General features: G+C 48.9%; 1 protein-coding gene across 1 annotated transcript in view; it reads left to right on the forward strand.

Annotated features, from left to right (window-relative positions):
* The window catches only part of DCAF10 (DDB1 and CUL4 associated factor 10), a 176,871-nt gene that overhangs the window by 147,316 nt on the left and 4,539 nt on the right, over window positions 1-25,016 (forward strand). Inside the window, exon 6 of the mRNA XM_030194379.1 lies at window positions 14,856-15,001. Coding sequence (XP_030050239.1) covers window positions 14,856-15,001 — 146 coding nt within the window. The remainder of the gene's footprint in view (window positions 1-14,855; window positions 15,002-25,016) is intronic.

Consider the following 25,016-nt stretch of genomic DNA (forward strand, 5'->3'; position numbering starts at 1 on the left):
ATTCCCTCCTTTTGAGTTCATGCCCTTGTTATGGGGCCATCGTTCGCTGTGAGGAAAGTTCATGTTATTCCCATTGCAGTTTGCCATACTGCTTTGGAAGCTTCAAATACTGAAGAGGCAGTGAAGCTAGCTGGCCATGAGGCACTGTGAAAAGTTGAGTGCTCTCTATCTCCCCCTGCTGGTTGATGGACACAACCCATACGTAATGGCTTCATCTGCTATGACTAAAGGAAAGAAAATTACCAAGGTAAGAACCAAATTTTCCCTTCTCTCAATGCATTGCACAGGCTGCCAATTCAACCAAGCATTTCAGTATAGTATAAAGCCTACTGTAACCCCCACAACAGAACCAGCCTGCCCAGTCTAAACTGAACTGCAATGATTTTGCTGCATACTTTGCCATCAAAATTAAAAGTCTCCACCAGGATTTACAGGCAATCCCACCCAGTCCCCAACTGCTACTACTACTTATCATTTCTATAGCGCTACAAGGCATACGCAGCGCTGCACACCATACACAAAAAGACAGTCCCAACTAGTCAACCAGGGGTGCACAACGTTGCTCCCTCTTGACAGAGACAGATGGGATACTTTTAATCTAATGACAGAGGAGAGCTTTGACAAAATCCAAAGAGACCTTCGACCAACTACCTGCTCCCTTGACCCCTGCCCATCAAAGATAGTGGAGCAGGCAAGTATGGGCCTTATAGAAGGCGCCACAAAAATTGTGAACGCCTCTGGTTCTCCCTTCTGCTAAAGAAAAACAACCTTGACCAGGACAAACTTGAAGGTTACAGGCCAGTATCTAGCATCCCGTTTCTAGGGAAACTCATTGAACAAACAGTCTGTGTTCAACTTAATGATTGGCTAGAAGAGAAAAACTGGCTAGATCCATGTCAATCTGGATTCAGACCCAGTTGTGGAACTGAAACGGTCCTCGTATCCCTACTAGATGATCTTTACAGAAACAGAGACAAGGGATTTGCTTCGATGTTAGTACTGCTAGATTTCTCAGTAGCTTTTGACACTGTGGATCATGATATCATGCTAGCACCACTGACAGAAACGGGTATCAATGGAACAGTACTTGCCTGGTTCAGATCCTATCTATCAGACAGGCAACAATCCATAATGTTTGGCTGCAACTCATCACCACCATGGGCACTGACCGGGGTGCCACAAGGATCGATACTGTCACCTCTTCTGTTCAACATCTACCTCAAGCCACTAGCTGAGCTGATTCAGTCAATGGGCACTTAGTTCTACATCTGTGCGAATGATGTGCAGTTACTCATACCCATTGAACCTGACTTATCTTGTAAACCCCCAGGGGGTGCTTGTGTGTGCTGAGGCCCTCTAGGGGGCTCCTGTCCAGGCTCTCCATCAGTCCTTACTGGCCCTTGACTTATGAGCAGTTTGTACAGCTGCATGCACTTCCTGCTGTCCGCCCAGCCTCACTGGCCCCTGGGCTCCTGAGCAGGACTCTGGCTGGTCCTCTCCCAGTCACTAGCACGCACTATATCCTGGGCTCCTTCCTTACTCAGGGTGACTGCTCTGCCCTGCCTTCCTCCTGCTGGAAATCCTTCCCTGTTATGTCCAGAGTGCCCCGGTCACTCCTCTAGTTCACGGGCAGGGACCCACTGCACTTTTCCGGGGACTCTAACTAGGATACTCCAGACTTCACAAATATGCAAATAAGGCAATCATATGCAAACTCGCTTTATTAGTTCAGTCCTGTGGGGAACAAGTTCTTTCACACGCATCCTTTAACTTGTGCTGCTCCACTGAGCCCCCTTATTTGGGGAGACCTGGGTCTCAGTATCAAACAGCCAACTTAGTGTACAAGCCCCCAAACACAAAGTCTCGGCCCCCTGTCCTGAAGGGCTGCAATAGTCTTTTGAAAATCCTTCCTTTTCAAGTCAGTAGTAAGATCAGTACTTGCCTCTCAGCAGAATTTTCTCCCCCTCTCCAAACATGTCTTTCAAATTCCACAGAGTTTCCAACATAATCAGGGTAAGCTTTTGGGGAACCAGGTTTGTAATTCTTCCAGCAACCTCCCCCAACAGTCAGGGTTTCCCCACAGCAAACAGGTCTAACCCAAAAGAAAACAGGCCTCTCTCTTTAAGCAGGGTTCAATGAAAATAACTTTCAAAACAATATGGATTTTCAAACCTTCAGGTGCTGTTCTCCCCAGGCTCTGAAGCTCCCATTCCATTCTGGTTTCTTCTCTCTGCTCAGCCTGATTTACCCCCCTCTTCCATCCCATCCATCCAATCCTCCTCCTGCTTCTCACCCCACCCCTCCCTATTACAGGTGGGCAACATGATATACTGATTGCGGGTCCAGGGGAATTGGGCTCCTTCATTCTCCTTCCCTCTTGTGGTCAGAGACGGTATATGGCCAGCTTGCCTATCCCTTGGGCTCTCACTGCTGGGACTGGAAATGCATTCTGGGAGATGTAGTTTAGGGTTTTGCTGCTTCATTCTATACATCTGGGATGTACCTTGTCACAATCTACAGCCTTGAATAAACTGATTACTTGTCTAACATCAATTCAAGAATGGGCTAAACACAACAAACTTTGCCTGAACCCAAGTAAAACTAAGCTTCTCTGGGTCCCTAACACAAGTGGGATACATACCTGACATCAAAATCCCTTTTGGGAAGTACGAACTCCCCCTCAAATCACAAGTCAGGAACCTTGGAATACAGTTAGATTCAACACTTAAAACACAAAGCTTTATGAAAGTAAAATCCAAGCAACCTTCAAGGGCTGCTTCTACTATTTGCGACAGCTACACTGCCTCTGTCCTTACATCAAGAAGGGAAAGGGAAATGGGACTTGATATACCGCCTTTCTGTGGTATTTTGCAACTACATTCAAAGCGGTTTACATATGTACAGGTACTTATTTTGTATCTGGGGCAATGGAGGGTTAAGTGACTTGCCCATAGTCACAAGGAGCTGCAGTGGGAATCGAACCCAGTTCCCCAGGATCAAAGTCTGCTGCACTAACCACTAAGCTACTCCCATCTCAGTTTTGCGTGCCATGATAACATCAAGACTGGATTACTGTAATGCAGTATTCAATGGTCTGACTACAAAGGGCCTGCACCAGCTCCAGTTGATTCAGAATGCTGCAGCAAGGCACATAGAAGGTTGCAAGCGACGTGACCACATCACACCATTTTTGCAAAAACTTCATTGGCTACTAGTACAATACAGGGCTAAATTTAAAACTCTGTCTGATCTTCAAAGCCCCGAAAGGGAATGGCCCCGAGTATCTGAAGAATAGGATGATCCTTCCCACACCGCCAAGGACACTAAGGTCATCCCAAGGTCTATTACTAACCTCACCTTCACCAAAAGACATTACACAATGTGATACCCGCAAGCGAGCCTTCTCTGAAGTAGCCCCCACACTCTGGAATGCACTGCCTGAAAGGCTCGGCTTAACACAAGACTATCTCTACTCCAGAATGCAGGTGAAAGCTTGACTCTTCAGCCAGGCCTTTATTTATGGCCCCTATACACAATCTCTTCCTTGCCCTGTCCCTTCCTAATCTTTTCCCTCACCCCCTACAGGAACTCACTGCCCATCCATTGATTTCATCACCTCACCTTCTCTTTTACCCCCTTCCTCCTTCTCAGCTTTTAATCTTCATCTTTTTCTTCCCTCCATTGTGCCTTCCCCATTCTACCTGAGTACCTCTCGCCTTCGACGCCTTCACGGCCACACCTCTCCTAATCTCCTCCGCTCTCTCTTACTCCTTCTCTTACTCTCAGCTGGTGACATCAATCCCAATCCTGGTCCTCCCCTTCTGCCTTCTTCCTACTTATGCAGACCACATCGTGACGTCTCATTTCATCTCTATTCCTCTACTTCCCCCTTACCCTTCTCTTGCGCCCTATGGAATGCCCGCTCCATCTGCAATAAACTTCCCTACATTCACGACCTCTTCATTTCTCGTTCCCTCCATCTACTTGCCTTAACTGAAACTTGGCTCTCCCCTGATGACTCTACTTCTGTTGCAGCCCTTTGCCATGGTGGTTATCCTTTCTCTCATACCCCTCGCCCTGCCGGCCGCGGTGGTGACGTTGGATTACTACTCTCCCTCCTGCAAATTCCAACCTCTTCTTCCACCCCAGTCTCACTGCTTTTTGTCCTTTGAAGTCCACTCCATCCGCCTTTTCACTCCTCTGCCTCTCTGACTGGCAGTCATTTATCGACCCCCTGATAAGTCTCTTTCATCCTTTCTCACTGGCTTTGACGCTTGTCTTTCCTTCTTTCATGATCGTACATCCCCCTCCATTATCCTTGGTGACTTTAACATCCATACTGATGATCCTTTGACTCTTATGCTTCCCGATTCCTTGCCTTAGCGTCCTCATTCAATCTTCAACTGTGCTCCTCTGCACCCACCCACCAAAATGGTCACTGTCTCGACCTTATCCTCTCCTCTAACTGCTTTCCCTCCAGCTTCTGTTCCTCAGTTCTCCCCCTTTCTGACCATCACCTATTAACCTTCACGCTTAAGCACCCTCCTCCCCAGTCCCACCCAATCTCAACCCCCACATCTAGGAATCTTCAAGCTATTGTGAATCCCCTTACTCTGTCCTCTTGTGTCTCTAACCTTTTCTCTTCCACCACTCTATCTAAGTCTGTCAATGAAGCCGTTTCTTCCTATAATACTATCCTCTCCTCTGCTCTGGACACTCTTACCCCTCTCATGCCCCGTCCTCCTAGGTGTACCAGCCTTGGCTGACCTCTAAAATCCGCTACTTTCGTTCCTGTGCCCGCTCTGCTGAACGTTCTTGGCTTAAATCCCGCACCCTTGCTGACTTCATTTCAAATTCATGCTAAACTCCTTCCAGTCTGCCCTTTCACGGGCCAATTCACCCAATTGACCTTCACGCTTAAGCACCCTCCTCCCCAGTCCCACCCAATTGACAAATTCCCTTGGTGCTAACCCTCGACTTCTCTTCGCCCCGCTGAACTCTCTTCTCAAAGTGCCTCTGTCCCCAATTCCCCCTTCTCTTTCTCCTCAGACCCTAGCTGAGCAGTTCCACGATAAAATCCGTAAGATTAACCTTGAATTTTCATCCAAACCCTCCCCACCTCTCTCTCCCTTAGTCCACACCCCCTACTCTCCTTCCTCTCCCTCTTTTTCCTCCTCCTCTGAAGTTTCTACTGAGGAAACTGCCCTTCTTCTTTCCTCCTTTAAGTTCCTCTGATCTCATCCCCACTTATCTACTTAACACTATCTCTCTCCTACTATCATTCCTGTCATCTGGTCACATCCTTAATCTTTCACTTTCCACTGCAACTGTTCCTACGGCCTTCAAATATGCTGTTGTCAATCCACTCCTTAAAAAACCCTCACTTGACCCTACCTGTCCCTCCAACTATTGCCCCATCTCCATTCTCCCTTTCCTCTCCAAAGTACATGAACGCGTCGTTCACAGCCGTTGTCTTGACTTTCTTCTCAACCTATTCTTGATCCACTCCAATCTGGTTTCTGCCCTCTTCACTCTACTGAAACTGCACTTACCAAAGTCTCTAATGACCTGCTGCTGGCTAAATCCAGAGGTCTCTATTCTATCCTTATCCTTCTTGACCTATCTGCTGCTTTCGACACTGTTGACCACACCATACTCATAGATACGCTATCCTCGATTGGATTCCAGGGACCTGTTCTTTTCTGGTTCTCCTCCTACCTCTCACTTCGCACTTTCAGTGTTCACTCAGGCGGTTCCTCTTCAACTTCCATCCCGTTTTCAGTTGGTGTGCCTCAGGGTTCTGTCCTTGGACCCCTTCTCTTCTCCATCTATACCTCTTCCCTTGGTACCCTGATTTCATCCCACGGCTTTCAATACCATCTTTACGCAGACGATTCTCAGATCTACATCTCCACCCCTGAAATCTCAACCTTAATCCAGGACAAAATTTCATCCTGCTTGTCTGACATTGCTGCTTTAATGTCTCTACGCCATCTGAAGCTAAACATGACTAAAACTGAACTTCTCATTTTTCCCCCTAAACCCACCTCCCCTCTTCCCCCATTCTCTGTCTCTGTTAATGGCTCTCACATCCTCCCTGTCTCCTCGGCTCGTAATCTTGGTGTCATCTTTGATTCCTCTCTCTCCTTCTGTGCACATATTCAACAGATCGCCAAAACCTGTCGTTTCTTTATCTACAACATTAGCAAAATTTGCCCCTTCCTTTCTGAATATGCTGCCAAAACCCTTATCCACACCCTTGTCACCTCTCGCTTGGATTATTGCAATTTACTTCTCACTGGTCTTCCGCTCAGTCATCTCTCTCTCCTCCAGTCTGTCCAAAATTTTGCAGCACAGCTTATTTTCCGCCAAAATCGTTATACCCACACTAGCCCACTCCTCAAGTCACTTCACTGACTCCCTGTCCGCTTCCGTATACAGTTCAAACTTCTCTTACTGACCTTTAAATGCATCCATTCTGCAGACCCCCATTACCTCTCCACTCTCATCTCTCCCTACATTCCTCCCTGTGACTTCCGCTCACTGGACAAATCTCTCTTGTCGTCCCCCTTCTCCTCCACTGCTAACTCCAGGCTTCATTCCTTTTCTCTCGCGGCACCTTATGCCTGGAATAAGCTTCCTGAGCCTGTACGTCTAGCTCCATCTCTACCTGTTTTCAAATCTATGCTGAAAACCCACCTTTTCACTGCTGCTTTTGGCTCCTAGCCACTACTCATTTGCCCCCCCCCCCCCCCCCCCCCCCGTTCCTTCTCACTCAGTACTTCCCTCGCCCTTAATTGTCTTGTCTGTCTGTGTTATTTTAGATTGTAAGCTCTGTTGAGCAGGGACTGTCTCTTTGTCAGGTGTTCAACGCTGCGTGTGTCTGGTAGCGCTATACAAATGCTAATAATAATAATGGAAGAAGTAACTAACTTGTTAGTCTCACTCACACACACAAGGAGTGATTCAGGCTGCACATACTGCATGCAGCAGGACATGTTTATCCACTCCTGCCCTAGCTGAGATAATATTTAACCATCTCTCTGACCTCATGTGCAACTTTTTTTTAAATCAGTCACCTTACCTTCCAGCTCTCTTACCTATCTGTATGTTATATTCTCCGAGGACAAGCAGGCTGCTTGTTCTCACGACTGGGTGACGTCCGCGGCAGCCCCCACCAACCGGAAGAAGCTTCGCGGGCGGTCCGCACGCAGGGCACACCCACCGTGCATGCGCGGCCGTCTTCCCGCCCGTGCGCGACCGTTCCCGCCAGTCTTGTTTTTTCCGCGCTGGAGAGAGTCGTGCGTCGCCGCTCTCTCTTGTCAGCCCCGGAAAACCGTCGCGTTTTTCGCGAATTTTCTTAGTTTTTTGTTTCTGGTCCCCGCGCGTTCCGGACCCTTTTTCTTTTCTTCTTAAAAAAAAAAAAAAAAGTGAACGCGCTTGTTTTCCCTCGTTTTCTAGCGGGGGCGTCGCGTTGCGGCCTTGTGGCCGCGCGGTCGATTTATTTTTCGAGGTGTGATTTACCGCTACCATCGACGACTTTAATTTCGCCGACGCGATTTTTCCGTTGATGTCCTCGAAGGTCCCGAGTGGATTTAAGAAGTGTGGTCGGTGTGGCCGGCCTATCTCGCAGACCGACACCCACGCTTGGTGCCTCCAGTGCCTCGGGCCGGAGCACAATATCAAGTCGTGTTCTTTGTGTCTTGGTCTCCGGAAACGGACTCAGGTTGCGAGGCAAGTTCTACGGGACCGTCTTTTTGGAACTTGCGCCGGCCCCGACGTCGACCTCGACGGCATCGGAATCGACGGCCGGTTCTTCGGTACCGGTATCGATGCCCGCGAAATCAGCACCGATGGCATCGACCCCAGGAGCACAGGTCCCGTCGGCCCGCCGGTCCTCCAGTGAGGATAGGGGTGAGAGGCCGCGTGGGCAATCGGCCCCGGTCACTCCCTCGGCCCATGGCCCTCGGGACCGAACCCTGTCTGACCCAGTTCCTCGAGACCGAGGGGGATCGACCTCCTCCTCCTCCATTCCACCTGGCACCGATGACGGGCACCGCAAAAAATCAAAGAAGCACCGTCATCGGTCGCCTTCGATGCGTCCGGCTCTCGGTGCCGGCGAGGAGTCGACGCCGAAGCGTCCGCGTCGAGAGGAGAGATCCCCTTCGGTAGTGGAGGTACCGACGCGTCAGGGTCCCAGCACTTCGGTGCAGTCTCCTGGACCCGAGCAGCTTCCGACACCTCTACTGGCCCCCCCTCCCCCCCCCCCCCCCCCCCCCCCCCCCCCCCCCACCCCCCCCCCCCCCCCCCCNNTCCTTTGCCTCCTTGTAAGGGACATGTCTATTTGCATTCCCTGCCCCGTGGTTCTCTGTGGATGAGCCGAGGGCCTGAGATGCTCGAGGTCCTCGACTATCCATCACCACCTAGAGAGTCCTCCACGTGCCGTTGCACAATGTCCTCAAGAGACACTGCTTCGGAACTGGATGAGACCATTATCTAATCCCATCATTCCCAAGAAAGCAGAGTCACCAGTACAGAATCCACTCGGACCCAGAGTTAATGCGGGGGCCCCAATTGCCCCATGACTCGGCGGTCGTGGATTCTGCTCTCAAGAGGGCACGGAGTTCGAGGGATACCGCCTCGGCGCCCCCGGGGCAGGAGTCTCGCCACTCTGGACTCGTTTGGGAGGAAGGCCTACAATCCTCCATGCTCGTGACCCGCCTCAGTCGTACCAGCTCTACACGAGCATCCACATGCGGAACAATGTGAAGCAACTGGCGGACCTGGTCGATAAGCTCCCGCCGGAGCAGTCCAGGCCTTTTCAGGAGGTGGGTCAGGCAGCTGAAGGCATGCAGAAAGTTCCTGTCCAGGGTATCTATGACACCTGTGACGTGGCATCTCGTGCTGCGCCCAAGGTATAGTGATGCGCAGGCTCTCATGGCTGCGTCCTCTGACCTGGACAACCGCACCCAGCAGAGACTGGCCGACGTCCCTTGCCGGGGGGATAATATTTTTGGTGAGAAGGTTGAGCAGCTGGTGGACCAACTGCATCAGCGGGAAACCGCCCTCGAAAAGCTCTCCCACCGGGCGCCTTCAGCACCCACCTCAGCAGGTGGACGTTTTTCCCGGACCCGGCAGGCTGTGCCCTATTCTTTTGCAAAGCGTAGGTACACCCAGCCGGCCCGAAGGGCTCGTCAGGCACAGGGACAGCCCCAGCGCGCTCGTTCTCGTCAACAGCGTACGCCTAAGCAGCCCCCTGCGCCTCCACAGCAAAAGCCGGGGACGGGCTTTTGACTGGATCCACGGGAACATAGCCGCCCTCAAAGTGTCCGTACCGACGATCTTGCCGGTCTGGAGGGAGGTTAAAATTTTTTCACCAAGGTGGCCTCTCATAACCTCCGACCAGTGGGTTCTCCAAATAGTGCGGTGCGGATACGCCCTCAATTTGGCCTCCCTGCCACCAAATTGTCCTCCGGTAGCCCAATCCTTCAGCTCCCATCACAAGCAGGTACTTGCAGAGGAACTCTCCGCCCTTCTCAGCGCCAATGCGGTCGAGCCCGTACCACCCGGGCAGGAAGGGCAGGGATTCTATTCCAGGTACTTCCTTGTGGAAAAGAAAACGGGGGATGCATCCCATCCTAGACCTAAGAGGCCTGAACAAATTCCTGGTCAAAGAAAAGTTCAGGATGCTTTCCTTGGGCACCCTTCTGCCAATGATTCAGAAAAACGATTGGCTATGTTCCCTGGATTTAAAGGACGCATACACTCACATCCCGATACTGCCAGCTCACAGACAGTATCTCAGATTTCGCCTGGGCGCACGGCACTTTCAGTATTGTGTGCTGCCCTTTGGGCTCGCCTCTGCCCCACGAGTGTTTACAAAGTGCCTCGTGGTGGTGGCGGTGTACCTATGCAAGCTGGGAGTGCACGTGTTCCCATATCTCGACGATTGGCTGGTCAAGAACACCTCGGAGGCGGGAGCCCTCCGGTCTATGCAGTGCACTATTCAACTTCTGGAGCTGCTGGGGTTTGTGATAAATTACCCAAAGTCCCATCTCCAGCCAACCCAGTCTCTGGAATTCATAGGAGCTCTGCTGAACACCCAGACGGCTCAGGCCTTCCTTCCCGAAGCGAGGGCCCACAACCTCCTGTCCCTAGCTTCGCAGACCAGAGCGTCTCAGCAGGTCACAGCTCGGCAGATGTTGAGACTTCTGGGCCATATGGCCTCCACAGTCCATGTGACTCCCATGGCTCGTCTTCACATGAGATCTGCTCAGTGGACCCTAGCTTCCCAGTGGTTTCAAGCCACCGGGAATCTAGAAGATGTCATCCGCCTCTCCACCAGTTGCCGCACTTCACTGCTCTGGTGGACCATCCGGACCAATTTGACCCTGGGACGTCCATTCCAAATTCCGCAGCCCACGAAAGTGCTGACGACGGATGCATCTCGCCTGGGGTGGGGAGCTCATGTCGATGGGCTTCACACCCAGGGTCTGTGGTCCCTCCAGGAAAAGGATCTGCAGATCAACCTCCTGGAGCTCCGAGCGATCTGGAACGCACTGAAGGCTTTCAGAGATCGGCTGTCTTACCAAATTATCCAAATTCGGACAGACAATCAGATTGCAATGTACTACACCAACAAGCAGGGGGGCACCGGATCTCGCCCCTTGTGTCAGGAAGCCGTCGGGATGTGGCGTTGGGCTTGCCAGTTCGGCATGTTCCTCCAAGCCATATACCTGGCAGGTGTAAACAACAGTCTGGCCGACAGACTGAGCAGAGTCATGCAACCGCACGAGTGGTCGCTTCATTCCAGAGTGGTACGCAAGATCTTCCGAGAGTGGGGCACCCCCTCGGTGGACCTTTTCGCCTCTCAGACCAACCACAAGCTGCCTCTGTTCTGTTCCAGACTACAGGCACACGGCAGGCTAGCGTTGGATGCCTTTCTCCTCCATTGGGGAACCGGCCTCCTGTATGCTTATCCTCCCATACCTTTGGTGGGGAAGACCTTACTGAAGCTCAAGCAAGACCAAGGCACCATGATTCTGATAGCGCCCTTTTGGCCCCGTCAGATCTGGTTCCCTCTTCTTCTGGAGTTGTCCTCAGAAGAACCGTGGAGATTGGAGTGTTTTCCGACTCTCATTTCACAGAACGACGGAGCGTTGCTGCACCCCAACCTTCAGTCCCTGGCTCTCACGGCCTGGATGTTGAGGGCGTAGACTTCACTGCGTTGGGTCTGTCTGAGGGTGTCTCCCGTGTCTTGCTTGCCTCTAGGAAGGATTCCACTAAAAAGAGTTACTTTTTCAAGTGGAGGAGGTTTGTCGTTTGGTGTGAGAGCAAGGCCCTAGAACCTCGTTCTTGCCCTGCACAGAACCTGCTTGAATACCTTCTGCACTTATCAGAGTCTGGCCTCAAGACCAACTCAGTAAGGAATCACCTTAGTGCGATTAGTGCTTACCATTTTCGTGTGGAAGGTAAAGCCATCTCTGGAGAGCCTTTAGTCGTTCGATTCATGAGAGGCTTGCTTTTGTCAAAGCCCCCTATCAAGCCTCCTGCAGTGTCATGGGATCTCAACGTCGTCCTCACCCAGCTGATGAAACCTCCTTTTGAGCCACTGAATACCTGTCATCTGAAGTACTTGACCTGGAAAGTCATTTTCTTGGTGGCAGTTACTTCAGCTCGTAGGGTCAGTGAGCTTCAAGCCCTGGTAGCTCATGCTCCATATACTAAATTTCATCACAACAGAGTAGTGCTCCGCACCCACCCAAAGTTCCTGCCGAAGGTGGTGTCGGAGTTCCATCTTAACCAGTCAATTGTCTTGCCAACATTCTTCCCCAGGCCGCATACCCGCCCTGCTGATCGTCAGTTGCACACATTGGACTGCAAGAGAGCATTGGCCTTCTACTTGGAGCGGACACAGCCCCACAGACAGTCCGCCCAATTGTTTGTTTCTTTCGACCCTAACAGGCTAGGGGTCGCTGTCGGGAAACGCACCATCTCCAATTGGCTAGTAGATTGCATTTCCTTCACTTACGCCCAGGCTGGGCTGGCTCTTGAGGGTCATGTCACGGCTCATAGTGTTAGAGCCATGGCAGCGTCAGTGGCCCACTTGAAGTCAGCCACTATTGAAGAGATTTGCAAGGCTGCGACGTGGTCATCTGTCCACACATTCACATCACATTACTGCCTCCAGCAGGATACCCGACGCGACAGTCGGTTTGGGCAGTCGGTGCTGCAGAATCTGTTTGGGGTGTAAATCCAACTCCACCCTCCAGGACCCGAATTTATTCTGGTCAGGCTGCACTCTCAGTTAGTTGTTCTTCGTAGGTCAATTTCTGTTATACCCTCGCCGTTGCGAGGTTCAATTGACCTGGGTTCTTGTTTTGAGTGAGCCTGAGAGCTAGGGATACCCCAGTCGTGAGAACAAGCAGCCTGCTTGTCCTCGGAGAAAGTGAATGATACATACCTGTAGCAGGTGTTCTCCGAGGACAGCAGGCTGATTGTTCTCACCTACCCTCCCTCCTCCCCTTTGGAGTTGCGTTTTCATCTTTTTGCTTGTCATTCAACTGGCGGGAACGGTTGCGCACGGGCGGGAAGACGGCCGCGCATGTGCTGTGGGCGTGCCCTGCGTGCGGACCGCCCGCGAAGCTTCTTCCGGTTGGGGGGGGGCTGCCGCGGACGTCACCCAGTCGTGAGAACAATCAGCCTGCTGTCCTCGGAGAACACCTGCTACAGGTATGTATCATTCACTTCTTTGCTTTACCCTTCACTATCATTTAAAATGTTCTATTATGTATTGTGTTGACATTGTAAGTAGTGTACCATTCCATACTTTGTATTATTTGAATATTTTTACTTCTGTAATTGCCTATTGCTCATGTTTGATCTATCCTTACTGTACACCACCTTGAGTGAATTCCTTCCAAAAAGGCAGAAAATGAATCCTAATAAATAAATAAAATATGTTAGGCTGTCATAGCAAGTCTGACTCTTTTCCAGACTAACCCAGGTTGAGGAACTGGTGAATAGTGGCGCTATGTTGTAATCATTTTTTGAGGTTTCCATTTCATAAGGCTTTGTGTTTTAATGCGATGATGAGGGTGGATGCATTTTTAATCAAATGTTAATTGGTTCCTTTTATCAGTTTTGGTGGAACCTGATACTTTACACCAGCTAGGTAAACTGTCTTCTCCCTTGAAGATTTTTTGTGTCTTTTGGGAGCATCTAATGGTTCTTTTAAGATGAGGTGCTTAAGAAGATGCTTTTATTTTGAATGGTAGTGCATAATTTTTTGTGTAAATTTATGACATTGCTTTTGAATTGTTCTAGTGACCGTTTTATGTTATGTCTTATTAATAATTGTTTTGTATTGTTTTAGTATTTATTGCCCTTGACATAGCCATCTGGTGAAACATGACCATGCCAGGCAATATTGTTTGAACCTGGGAATTTTAAAGAGCTAATAAAGGCTGCTTTTCTGGAAAGGTCTGCTTCTCTTTTGTTTTCCATTTTGGATTTCATGGACCATTTGCCTTGTTGCTTTCTGATGTTTGCATAAGACAGCACAGTGGATCTTTAAGTTCCAAGACTAGAGTGCATCTATGTCACAGGATTCTGTCAGTGACTTTCCCATGCAACCCTTCCAAATCTCTTCTTACCAAACTGTTCTTACAACATATGCCTCAGACCTGGAATGGTTGCTTCAACTTCTAAAGTGAATGTGCTCAAGTCCCTAGTGCCTTATCAGCATTAATCTTCATCATAACATTGGTAGTGTTCTCTTAATCCAGTTTCTGCTTACAATGATGTCATGTTTCCAACTTTGCTTTCAGCATCCTTTCTCCATAGTGTTCTGCATTCCTCCATTTTGTAGTAGCCCTTTGGATGTTTCCAACTTCACCAAGTCAGTTGTCCTTCCAGAGTTTTCTCACACATCTTAATAAAGGTGAACCAATGCTGCACAGTTTAGATTACAAAGAGCCACTGCCATTTATCTCAAGATGAGTAAGCTTCTAAAAGGGCCACCTGATACTGCTGTATATAGTAAATGTCGACAGATAAAGACCTACACAGTCCATCCAGTCTGCTCAACAAGGTGGTCAGTGTTGAATCTAGCAGTCTGAAGAGATTCCATTTCTTAATAGTTTATCTTGTTGGGCAGACTGGATGGGACCGTTCAGGTCTTTTTCTGCCGTCATCTACTATGTTACTATGTTAATGATTAAACACTGGAACACTTAATCTGTCTCTCCTTCCAGTTTTGGGGCACAAACCATAGAAGTCTGCCCATCACTGGTCCCTTAAACTCTATAATTTGTTATACTTAGGGAGGTCTGAGTCTAGGAGATATGAGTCTAGAAAGCAGGTCTCTAGCTGTTGACGCCTAAAATAACAAATATGGTCTGTTGGTCTGTCTAATGAGTAAAATTCCCTTAGCATTTCCCATGATCCCATTATTTTGGGCTTTTTTTTTTTCAATTTTTTTTAAAGTTAAACGTAAACAACTCACACACACACAACAAAATTCTGAGCATCTATGGCTTTGTTGTTGCACTCTTTCGGGGTGGTGGTCTGGTGGCAGTGGGCTGCGGATGTTCACTGTCCCTTAGGGGGAAGGAGTTACGGCCATCACTTAAGTGTGACACCTAGTGGCTAGATTTAGGAATCTGGATTGCAGGATTCCAGAAGGAACTCCGGTGCATAGCTCTGAATGCTCTACAAAGATTTGTTGTACTGTCAGATGACATCATCCACTGGTGCAACTGATTATCCTGCTGTCCTCAGAACACCTGTTACACATAAGCAGTTTTGTGTGTGAGTTACAAATGGAGTTTATAGCTGTCTATATTCTTCTCCAGGTGCGTCACCTCGTAATAGTCTAGAAGTACTAACACCAGAAGTACCTGGTGAGAGGGACCGTGGTAACTGCATCACATCATTGCAGCTTCACCCAAAGGGCTGGGCGACCCTTCTCCGTTGCTCAAGCAACACAGATGACCAGGAGGTAAGAACTGAACAGTTGGTTGATTTGTACACATATTGTCTGTGGTTTACTAGCTTTATGTATCTTAATACCTCATAGAATTTGATGATTTTGGTCTGTAAGTTTGTAAGGTTTCAAATGTATATATTTTAATTTTGCAGTAGTACGAGAAGTGTGCCCAGTCCCAAGTATGGAAATTGATTGAAGTTGTACTTGTCTGTAGGTTACCAAAATCATACATGCCCGTATCTTTGTCGTCATGTTTGATTTTGCTTTTAAATTTTAGTACTGTACTCATGACTGTCTTTGAACTTGTGGAACATTTTGTCACTCTTTAGTGCACAGTCCCTTTCTAGAAAGAGCCCCTGTCGATTATTTGTGTGGTAGGAACTTCCTAATAGTCTACAGTTCCTCAGGTTTCTCAAAATTTAACTTCAGTTTATTGTAGATAGCCATGTAACCACAGCATCCAAGTAATAATCCAAGTTTTCATCAACTGCTGTTGCCAGCTCAGTATCTTTAGCATAAAAATAGAGACTTAATCCCAAATCTTTGATTAATATAAACATGCATAGAAATATAGAATGTGATGGCAAAGACCATACAGCTCATCCATACCAACTACTAAGGTTTATAATCTCTTTATTCTCATTTCGAGCAGCTCATCTTTAAAAAGAAGTTATAACCCTACTGCTCTCTGCATCAAACTATTTACAATAACGAAAAGCTATAAAAATGTATTTCAGAAATGTGTTACTCAATTTTTATATAGATTCCTAGACATGAGCTGCTTCTTTTATTGTGGTGTGCCTTGAACTGTGAGGTACAGGCAGAATATAAGTTATATTGTTATGTTATATTCCTCTCTCTCAGAGAGCCTCTGTGCCTTATTGAATTCAAATATACAATCCTCATTTGCATTTTCACTAATCTCTCTATATAAAAGGCAACACCAACGTTCTATGAAGCCTCCAGCCGGAAGTGTGAAGGGGGCGAGATACCCGGTTTCCCTATGAGTGTCTGCCCCGCCCTCTCTGTAACACAGTCAGTGAAGGAAAACAGCAGAGCACGAAATCAAATCGCTGGCTCTGTAACAGTGAAGGACTCAGAGGGGGGAGGGGAGAGAGGCCAGAGGGCAGGGACACACACACTCCCACATGCACACAGAAGAAAACATTGCTAGCCCCCGTTTCATTTGCATCAGAAACGGGGCTTTTTTACTAGTTTCATAATAAAATCCTCTATAATTGAGAGCAAAGGATCTGCTTTTCAGGAAGGAACTGAACCAGTTTTAGAAAAAAATTACTTAATCCAGTCTCTCGCAACCAAGAAATCAGGATGGTGTGGTTGTCCAAAGCAAAATGCTGCGGTAAGGTCTAAGTTCACTGTAATAAGCCACCTTACTACTGCCCAGAAAGATCCTAATTTTTTTAAGCATAGCCACTAAAAGCTGATTCTGTACTGTAGCTTATATTGTGGGTGTGAACTAAGATGCAGCGTAGCTGATCAGTATCTACCTTCTCAGTTTTCCTAATATTGGGTAGGTTGGATACTTGATGGGAAAAGGCCAAGCTCTGTGAACTTGTCTCGCTTCAGTAAAGGATGAATGATTGCCTGTTTCCAAAGGCATGGAACAAATTAAGCTGCTGTTCACTGTAGGAGAGAGAAAAGGTTGAAAGTCTAGATGCAAAAAACTTAATGAGCAGATAATAGAATCCCGTAAAGTTCTCAGTTCTACCACTACAAAGACTTTTGCTAAATGAGCTATTGGAAACAAGGCAAACATTTTTTTCAAGTGCTAATCAAACAGGGCAGCTGAACATCATCCAGACACTTCAGTGAATCTGGCCTAATGTACTAGTTACTGAATTCCTTTCTAATATCTCCAGTCTCTTATAGAAAAAAAGAGGCAAAATAATCAGCAGCAAAATTAGAATGGGTATTGGAATTCATGAAGACTGGAACTGATAGCTTATTGATGAGATTTACCACTTATTTTTGAATATTTCAATGAAGAGTCAGTACACTTGGAGAAATAATTTTTCTCTGGGGAGATAAGCAGGATAGCAAGTCCTCTCATCATCCCACTACATGGGAAACTTCTCCAGCTTACAGAACATTCCAACTTTTGAGATGCTCCGTTGCACGTGTGCACCACTTCTCAATTGCCACTGTCATGCCGGGTCTACCTTAGTTTTTGTCTTTTGTGGATCTGGTCAGATTCAAGATGACATTTATATTTTAAAATTGCAGTTTTTGTAAGTTTTCTTGTATCTTGTTACTGTCACACATTGAAGTCTTTTGAGAGAAAATTCTTTCAGAATGATATGCTTCCCATATCTCTTCTTACCTTCTCTTCATGAGCATATGCTTATGGAACATTGTGCACTGTATTGGTGAGTTTGCAGATGTACTCTTTATTCTCTGTTCAGATTTTGGAATACTGCAATTCATGCAAATATCAAAGCAGTTTAGAAGTCATGGTATGAAATTAATATTAATAGAGCACTAGAAAAAGCAAAAAACAAGAAAAGTATTGTTAATCTCAACTGTCCCCAGAGGAGACCCTGCTCAACTAAACACCTGGGTGAAAAAGTGACCCTTCAAGGACTCCTTGAACCTAGGAAGTATGGTTTCAAAACAGATATATTTGAGAAGGGTATACCATAACAAAACAACCAGTACAAAAAAAGTGCTGAATCCCTTGTGGTTTCCCACCAGGCCTGCAGTGAAGGAGAGCTAACTTAAGAGTCTCTTGTTTGAACAAAGCTAGCAAGTGTAGATTAAGGGAAGTAATGAATTGAAAGTGATACAGGGTGATCCAGCATCATGGCTTATAGGCCATTACCAAACTTTTTAATTTGATTCTGTAACAGATTGGAAGCTAATGGTAATGACAAAAAAGCTGGTGACATGATCAAGTGATTTAGCATGACGAAAGAAACAAATAGCAGTTTCCATATCATCAAGCTGATCAATCCATAGACTGGTGGGTTGTGTCCATCTACCAGCAGGTGGAGATAGAGAGCAAACTTTTGCCTCCCTATATGTGGTCATGTGCTGCCGGAAACTCCTCAGTATGTTCTCTATCTCAGCAGGTGGTGGTCACACACAGCAGCAGCTCTGGCTAGGCCTCCAAGCCTAATCCTTAGGTTTTGTTGAGGCCTGGGGTTGAGGGCTCTTTTGAGCAAGTGCAAACCTGGTGGTGCCAGGTCCCTCCTTTTCTCCCCCCTCCCGCTGGCTCCGTTTAAAAAAAAAAAAAAAAAAAAAAAAAAATTTTAAACGTCCTTAAAGGCGTTTATTTCGACGTTTATTTAAACGTTCATTGCAGCTACTCACTGGGACACCAGTTCGTTACAGCTCGGAGCGGCAAGCAGGTAATTTTTACCTTTTTATAGCGGGCAGGGGGTTCCCCGATTCTTCTCCTCGTGGCATATGGCGTCGGAGGGCGAGGGCGCAAAGGGTCGCTCCCCGGATCGCTTGAGCGCTTCTAGAGGGGATGCGGGGGTCTTGCAGCCTGATTCGCCCTTGTTGGGTGACAGTTTCGTGACCGATGAATGTCCCGGTCCTTCCTCCGGCGTGGCGGTTTTTCCCGCCATAAACGCCCATCCCCCGCTCCTCGCCTCCGCCATCTTGGCCGGCCACACGGCTCGGACGGCTTCTTCGGGGCCGCCCTTGAGGTTGGAGACATTAATGCCATGAACGCCCTTAATTTGGGCGAGGGCACAAAGCGGCTAAAGTAAGCGCCGCTCTTCCCGCGCGGCTCCTTCGCGGAGTGTCGCGCCGGACGCCATTTTGGATGCGCAGCATGTTTCTCCCCCGCTCTTGCGAGCGCCGGTTGAGGGTGCGTCTAGGGCTGTTGCCCAGACTGCGGAAGTGCACAGTCTGGGGGGTTTCTCCCCCGAGTTTGTTTTGCTGCTGCATCAGGCTTTCCTCATGCACAACGCTGCCCCTGCTCCCTCTTCTGATAAAGAGGTTGAGGTTCCCAGAGGTAAACGCCCTCGGGTTGATTTCCAGGCCTTGGAGGACTGTGTCTCCTCCGATGTAGATGAGGGCAGCGTGTCTGAGGTCTCCCAACGGTCCTTTGCGGATTCCTTGGAGGAGACGGATCCCCGCTCGGATGGAGCGGATGACCCCTCTGCAGCGCGTTTAGCCCAGAGGATTTGCCCAACCTGTTAGTGCAGGCCATGGGCATTTTGAAGATTTCCTCTCCGGAGGACGTCTCTCCCTCAGCCCCTGTTGGCTCTGCCATTATGCTGGGGACGAAGCGCCCGCCTAGAACCTTCCACGTGCATGATGCCATGCACACCTTAATTTCGGCTCAATGGGATGTCCCGAAAGCGAGCCTCAAGGTGGCTAGGGCTATGTCCCGCCTCTATCCTTTACCTGAAAGTGAACGTGAGGCCTATCTGTGGCCTACTGTGGATTCTTTAATCACTGCGGTGACTAAGAAAACGGCTTTGCCGGTGGAAGGTGGCACGGCCCTAAAGGACGCCCAAGACAGAAGATTGGAGGCGGCCTTAAGGTCGTCCTTTGAGGCAACTGCTTTAAGTTTGCAGGCCTCGGTTTGCGGTTCCTATGTGGCCAGGGCGTGCCTGACTATGGTGCAGCGGGCTTCCCCCTCGGATCATTCCTTGAGGGTTGATTGGCCGGCCCTGGAATCGGGCCTAGCCTATTTGGCAGACTTGCTGTATGATGTCTTGAGAGCCTCAGCTAAAGGCATGGCTCAGACAGTCTCTGCGCGGCGGTGGCTTTGGCTGAAACATTGGTCTGCTGACCACGCCTCTAAATCCCGCCTGGCTAGATTGCCTTTTAAAGGCAAGCTGCTCTTTGGGGTCGAGCTGGACAAAATCGTGACCGATCTCGGCACGTCTAAGGGCAGAAGTTACCAGAGGTCAGGGCTCGGGCTAGTACTCGTCCCGGTACCTCCAGAGGACGGTTTCAGGAAGCCCGTCGGTACCGCCCGGGCAGGTCGGGCTCCTCTGCCCCCTCTTCCTTCAAGAGGTTTTTCTCCCCCAAGCAGCATTCATTTCGCAGAGACCGCCGTCCCGGAGGTGCTCCCTCCGGTCCTCCCCCAGGGTCTCGTACCCAGTGACGGGGCCTTGGTCCACGCCCCAGTGCAGATTGGAGGACGGCTGTCCTCGTTTCTGGGTGAGCGGACCACAGTAACTTCACAAGCTTGGGTGCTGGAAGTCATCAGAGACGGCTACAAGCTAGAGTTCTGCCGACCCTTAAGAGACGGGTTTGTACTCTCTCCCTGCAAGTCTCCGGTCAAAGCTGTGGCAGTGCAGCAGACCTTGGACAACCTGATCCGCCTGGGTGCGGTCGTTCCGGTGCCAAAAAATCAGATTGGCAAGGGACGTTACTCCATTTACTTTGTGGTACCAAAGAAAGGAGATTCTGTCCGGCCTATCCTCGACCTCAAAGGGGTCAATCGGGCCTTGAAAGTGGAGACTCTCCGCTCTGTTATAGCGGCAGTGAAGGCAGGAGAGTTCTTGGCTTCCTTGGGCATCTAGGAAGCGTACCTGCATATTCCCATCTGGCCTCCTCTCCAACGCTTTCTGCGTTTTACAGTCCTGAGACGACACTTCCAGTTCAGAGCCCTCCCTTTCGGGTTGGCTACTGCTCCGCGGACCTTTTCCAAAGTAATGGGGGTCATAGCGGCCTTCCTGCTAAAGGAAGAAGTACAAGTCCATCCTTATCTGGACGACTGGTTGATCCGAGCCCCCTCTTATGCAGAGTGCGGCAAGCTATGGACCGGGTAGTTGCTCTTTTGAGCTCCCTAGGATGGATCATCAACTGGAAGAAGAGCCAGCTGCGCCCGACTCAGTCCCTGGAGTATCTGGGAGTTCGATTCGACACCCAAGTGGGCAGAGTGTTCCTGCCAGACAATCGGATTGTCAAGCTTCAGGCTCAGGTGGACTAGTTCCTAGTAGCCTCTCCTATTCGGGCTTCGGACTACGTGCAGCTGTTGGGCTCTATGACGGCCACGATGGAAGTAGTGCCCTGAGCCAGGGCTCATATGAGACCACTACAGCTATCTCTGCTGTTGCGCTGGACTCCGATGTCGGAGGATTATGCTGTGCGCCTTCCCTTGGACCCAGCAGTGCGCAAGGCGCTGAGCTGGTGGACGCAGACAGTCAAGTTGTCTGCAGGAATGCCTCTGGTGACCCTGGAGTGGATTGTCGTCACGACAGACGCCTCTGATGGGCTGGGGAGCCCAATGCTTGGGAAGGACAGCGCAGGGGCTCTGGTCTCCTGCAGAGGCAAGTGGTCTATCAACCTCCTGGAACTCAGAGCCATTCGGTTGGTGTTTTTGGAGTTCATCCCGGTACTGGTGTTGAAGCCTGTACGGGTCCTGTCGGACAATGCCACGGCTGTGGCTTATATCAACCGCCAGGGAGGTACCAAGAGCGCCCCTCTAGCCAAGGAGGCTATGAGTCTATGCCAGTGGGCGGAAGCGAACCTGGAGCAGCTTTCAGCGGCCCACATTGCCGGAGTCATGAATGTCAAGGCGGACTTTCTCAGTCGCCATACCTTGGAGCCCGGAGAGTGGCAACTATCTGCTCAGGCGTTCTTGGACATCACGAAGCGCTGGGGCCAGCCGAGCCTAGATCTGTTGGCGTCATCGGCCAATTGCCAAGTGCCGCGCTTTTTCAGCAGAGGACGGGACCCTCGATCCCTGGGAGTAGATGCTCTTCTCCAACAGTGGCCGACACAAGAGCTTCTCTATGTGTTCCCGCCCTGGCCCATGTTTGGCAGGGTGCTAGACCGGGTGGCAAAGCATCCCGGCAGGGTAATCCTGGTGGGTCCGGATTGGCCCAGACGTCCCTGGTATGCGGACTTGATCAGGCTCTCAGTCGACGATCCTCTGCGGCTCTCAGTGGAGCAGGGCCTGTTACATCAGGGTCCCGTGGTGATGGAGGATCCCTCCCCCTTTGGTCTTACGGCCTGGCTATTGAGCGGCAGCGTCTGAGGAAGAAGGGCTTCTCAGACAAGGTCATTGCCACTATGCTAAGAGCGAGGAAGCGCTCTACTTCTACTGCTTACGCCAGGGTTTGGCGTATCTTTGCAGCGTGGTGTGAAGCAGGCTCACTTTCTCCCTTCACTGCTCCAATTTCTTCAGTGTTGGCGTTCCTGCAAGAAGGTCTGGAGAAAGGCCTGTCGCTCAGTTCCCTTAAAGTCCAGGTAGCGGCTCTGGCTTGCTTCAGGGGCCGCCTGAAGGGTGCTTCCCTGGCTTCGCAGCCAGATGTGGTGCGCTTTCTCAAGGGAGTTAATCACCTGCGCCCTCCTCTGCACTCAGTGGTGCCTGCGTGGAATCTCAACCTGGTGTTAAGAGCCTTGCAGAAGCCGCCTTTTGAACCCTTGTCGAGGGCATCTCTGAAAGGCCTGACGTTGAAAGCAGTCTTTTTGGTGGCTATCACTTCAGCCAGAAGAGTTTCCGAGCTCCAGGCGCTCTCATGTCGAGAGCCTTTTCTGCAGTTCACTGAGCAGGAGTGACTATTCGCACAGTGCCTTCCTTCCTGCCCAAGATTGTTTCTCGCTTCCATGTGAATCAGCAGCTCTGTCTCCCTTCCTTTCGGAGGGAGGACTACCCAGAGGAGTACTCTGCTCTTAAATATCTGGATGTGAGACGAGTCATCATCAGATACTTGGAAGTGACCAATGATTTCCGGAAATCGGATCATCTGTTTGTCCTGTTTACAGGTCCTCGTAAGGGTCTGCAGGCTGCTAAGCCTACAGTGGCAAGATGGGTCAAGGAAGCCATTGCAGCGGCTTATGTGGCCGCAGGGAAGGTGCCGCCTATCCAGCTGAAGGCTCACTCCACGAGAGCTCAGGCGACCTCGATGGCAGAGGCCGGGTCCGTCTCCTTGGAAGAGATATGCAAGGCGGCAACTTGGGCTTCGGCTCATACATTCTCCAAGCATTACCGTTTGACTGTGGCTGCACGGGCGGAGGCCCGGTTTGGAGCTTCAGTGTTGAGGTCAGGGATTTCAATGTCCCGCCCTGGGTGAGTACTGCTTCGGTACATCCCACCAGTCTATGGATTGATCAGCTTGATGATATGGAAGGTAAAATTATGTATAATCATACCTGATAATTTTCTTTCCATTAATCATAGCTGATCAATCCATAGCCCCTCCCAGATATCTGTACTGTTTTTATTCTGGTTGCATTTCAGGTTCAAGTTTAGTCTTCAGTTTCTTCAGAAAGACTTCGTGTTCAAGTTTTTTTCACTTGGATTCTTCAAGAGTTGAGACGAGTTTGTGTTACAGTGAGCTGCTGCATTCCTCTCCCCTCCGTTTTACGGGGCTGGATTGAGACATAAATTCTGCCGGCACTCCCTCCCGCTTCATGCGGCTGTAGGGCAGCTTTGTACCCTTCCCGCTTCGGCGGTGTTAGGGTCAGTCAGCTCCTCCCGCGGTTGCGGTTGCAGGATAAGCCAGATCCCCCCGCATCGGCGGGTGTGGTGTCCCTCCCCCGCTCCGCGGGGATGAGCTGGACGGATTCCCCTCCCCCACTTGTGTGGGGATGAGCTGGGTTAATTCCCCTCCCCCGTTTCGGCGGTGGTGAGCTGGGCAGAGTGTCCCTTCGTGGGTGTAATTCTCTAAGTGCTGAGTCCTGCGGATGGAGCTTTGATATCGACATACTGAGGAGTTTCCGGCAGCACATGACCACATATAGGGAGGCAAAAGTTTGCTCTCTATCTCCACCTGCTGGTAGATGGACGCAACCCACCAGTCTATGGATTGATCAGCTATGATTAATGGAAAGAAAATTATCAGGTATGATTATACATAATTTTACCATTTTGGGCAAGTTGAAGTCAACTCAGTGCTGATTGTGGTACCCATTCAACAGAGAATTGCAGTAGTCCAATCTACTAGTCACAATTGTATATTGATGAGTAGACATTCTCTGTAGAAAATAAAGAATGAACTGACTGAATTTGATGTAGAGCATAAACACAGGATCTTGCAACCTGGGTAATATGGGTTTTGAATGATAATTCTGTATTGAAAATAATCCCTAATGTTCCATAAGATTAGGAGAAACTACAGGTGCAGTAAAAGACCAGTCAGCCAGATAGCCAGGCATTGGATAGTTGAGTTACATATAGTGTGAGAGAAGTCAGGGTAGTGATCTTCTGCAAGGTTTCTTTCAATAATGAGAGGTCAAAAGACTTAAAATCAGTATGGTATAGAATCTGAAGGTCATCAGCAAATAAGTATGGACTAAGATTTAGGGACTGGATTAGTATTGCTAGGGCTCTGAAAAATGTTAAACACCACAGGAGCCAACACAGAACCCTGTAGAACACCAAGAGTTAGGGAGAAAGAAATAGAATTCTGATTATTGGAAGCATATATACCCAACTGGGCATTTAAGTCTGTCCTTTAATGATGCCACAAGTTTAGAAATCATACCCATAAGTATAGACAGTTATTCAAATATTATCCTATTCATACACCAGGACAGGCAAAAGTAAACAACAGCTTCTACAGAGTACATCCAAAACTTAATTTTTATTTTCTCTTTTCCATCTTCCAAAATTCCAGACAGCAGATATACAGATCAGCAGGACCCAAAGTAGACCACAAGTCAGAAACATAGTTTATAGTTACACCTAATTGTTCAGCCACCCTTAGAATTCACCTTTGAGTTTAAACAGCAAAACCATGTGCATATAAGGTCTGGATAAGCAAATTAAAACAAAGTTTAAAGCAAATGCCCTTAATTTGTAATACTTGGTAGCAATAATGAAACAGTGATGGAATATTCACATAGCAAGCAGCCTGAGTCAACAGATTTATTTTCCATTGAACATAATTAACTTTTTATGAACTTGGCGGCTAATAGTGTGCTGAACTGGACAATGTTGGCACATTTAGATTGACTCTAGACTTCTGCATGAAGGTGGCTCTGCTCTTATTCAATATCTGTCTTTTAAATAATAGTAATAAAAAAATATCAAATGCACAAATATAAATCTCTGCACAAATATAACACATGCTAGGGTGTCCCTATAACCAGC

This window comes from Microcaecilia unicolor, chromosome 2, assembly GCF_901765095.1.
Source record: "Microcaecilia unicolor chromosome 2, aMicUni1.1, whole genome shotgun sequence".
Classification (NCBI taxonomy): Eukaryota; Metazoa; Chordata; class Amphibia; order Gymnophiona; family Siphonopidae; genus Microcaecilia; species Microcaecilia unicolor.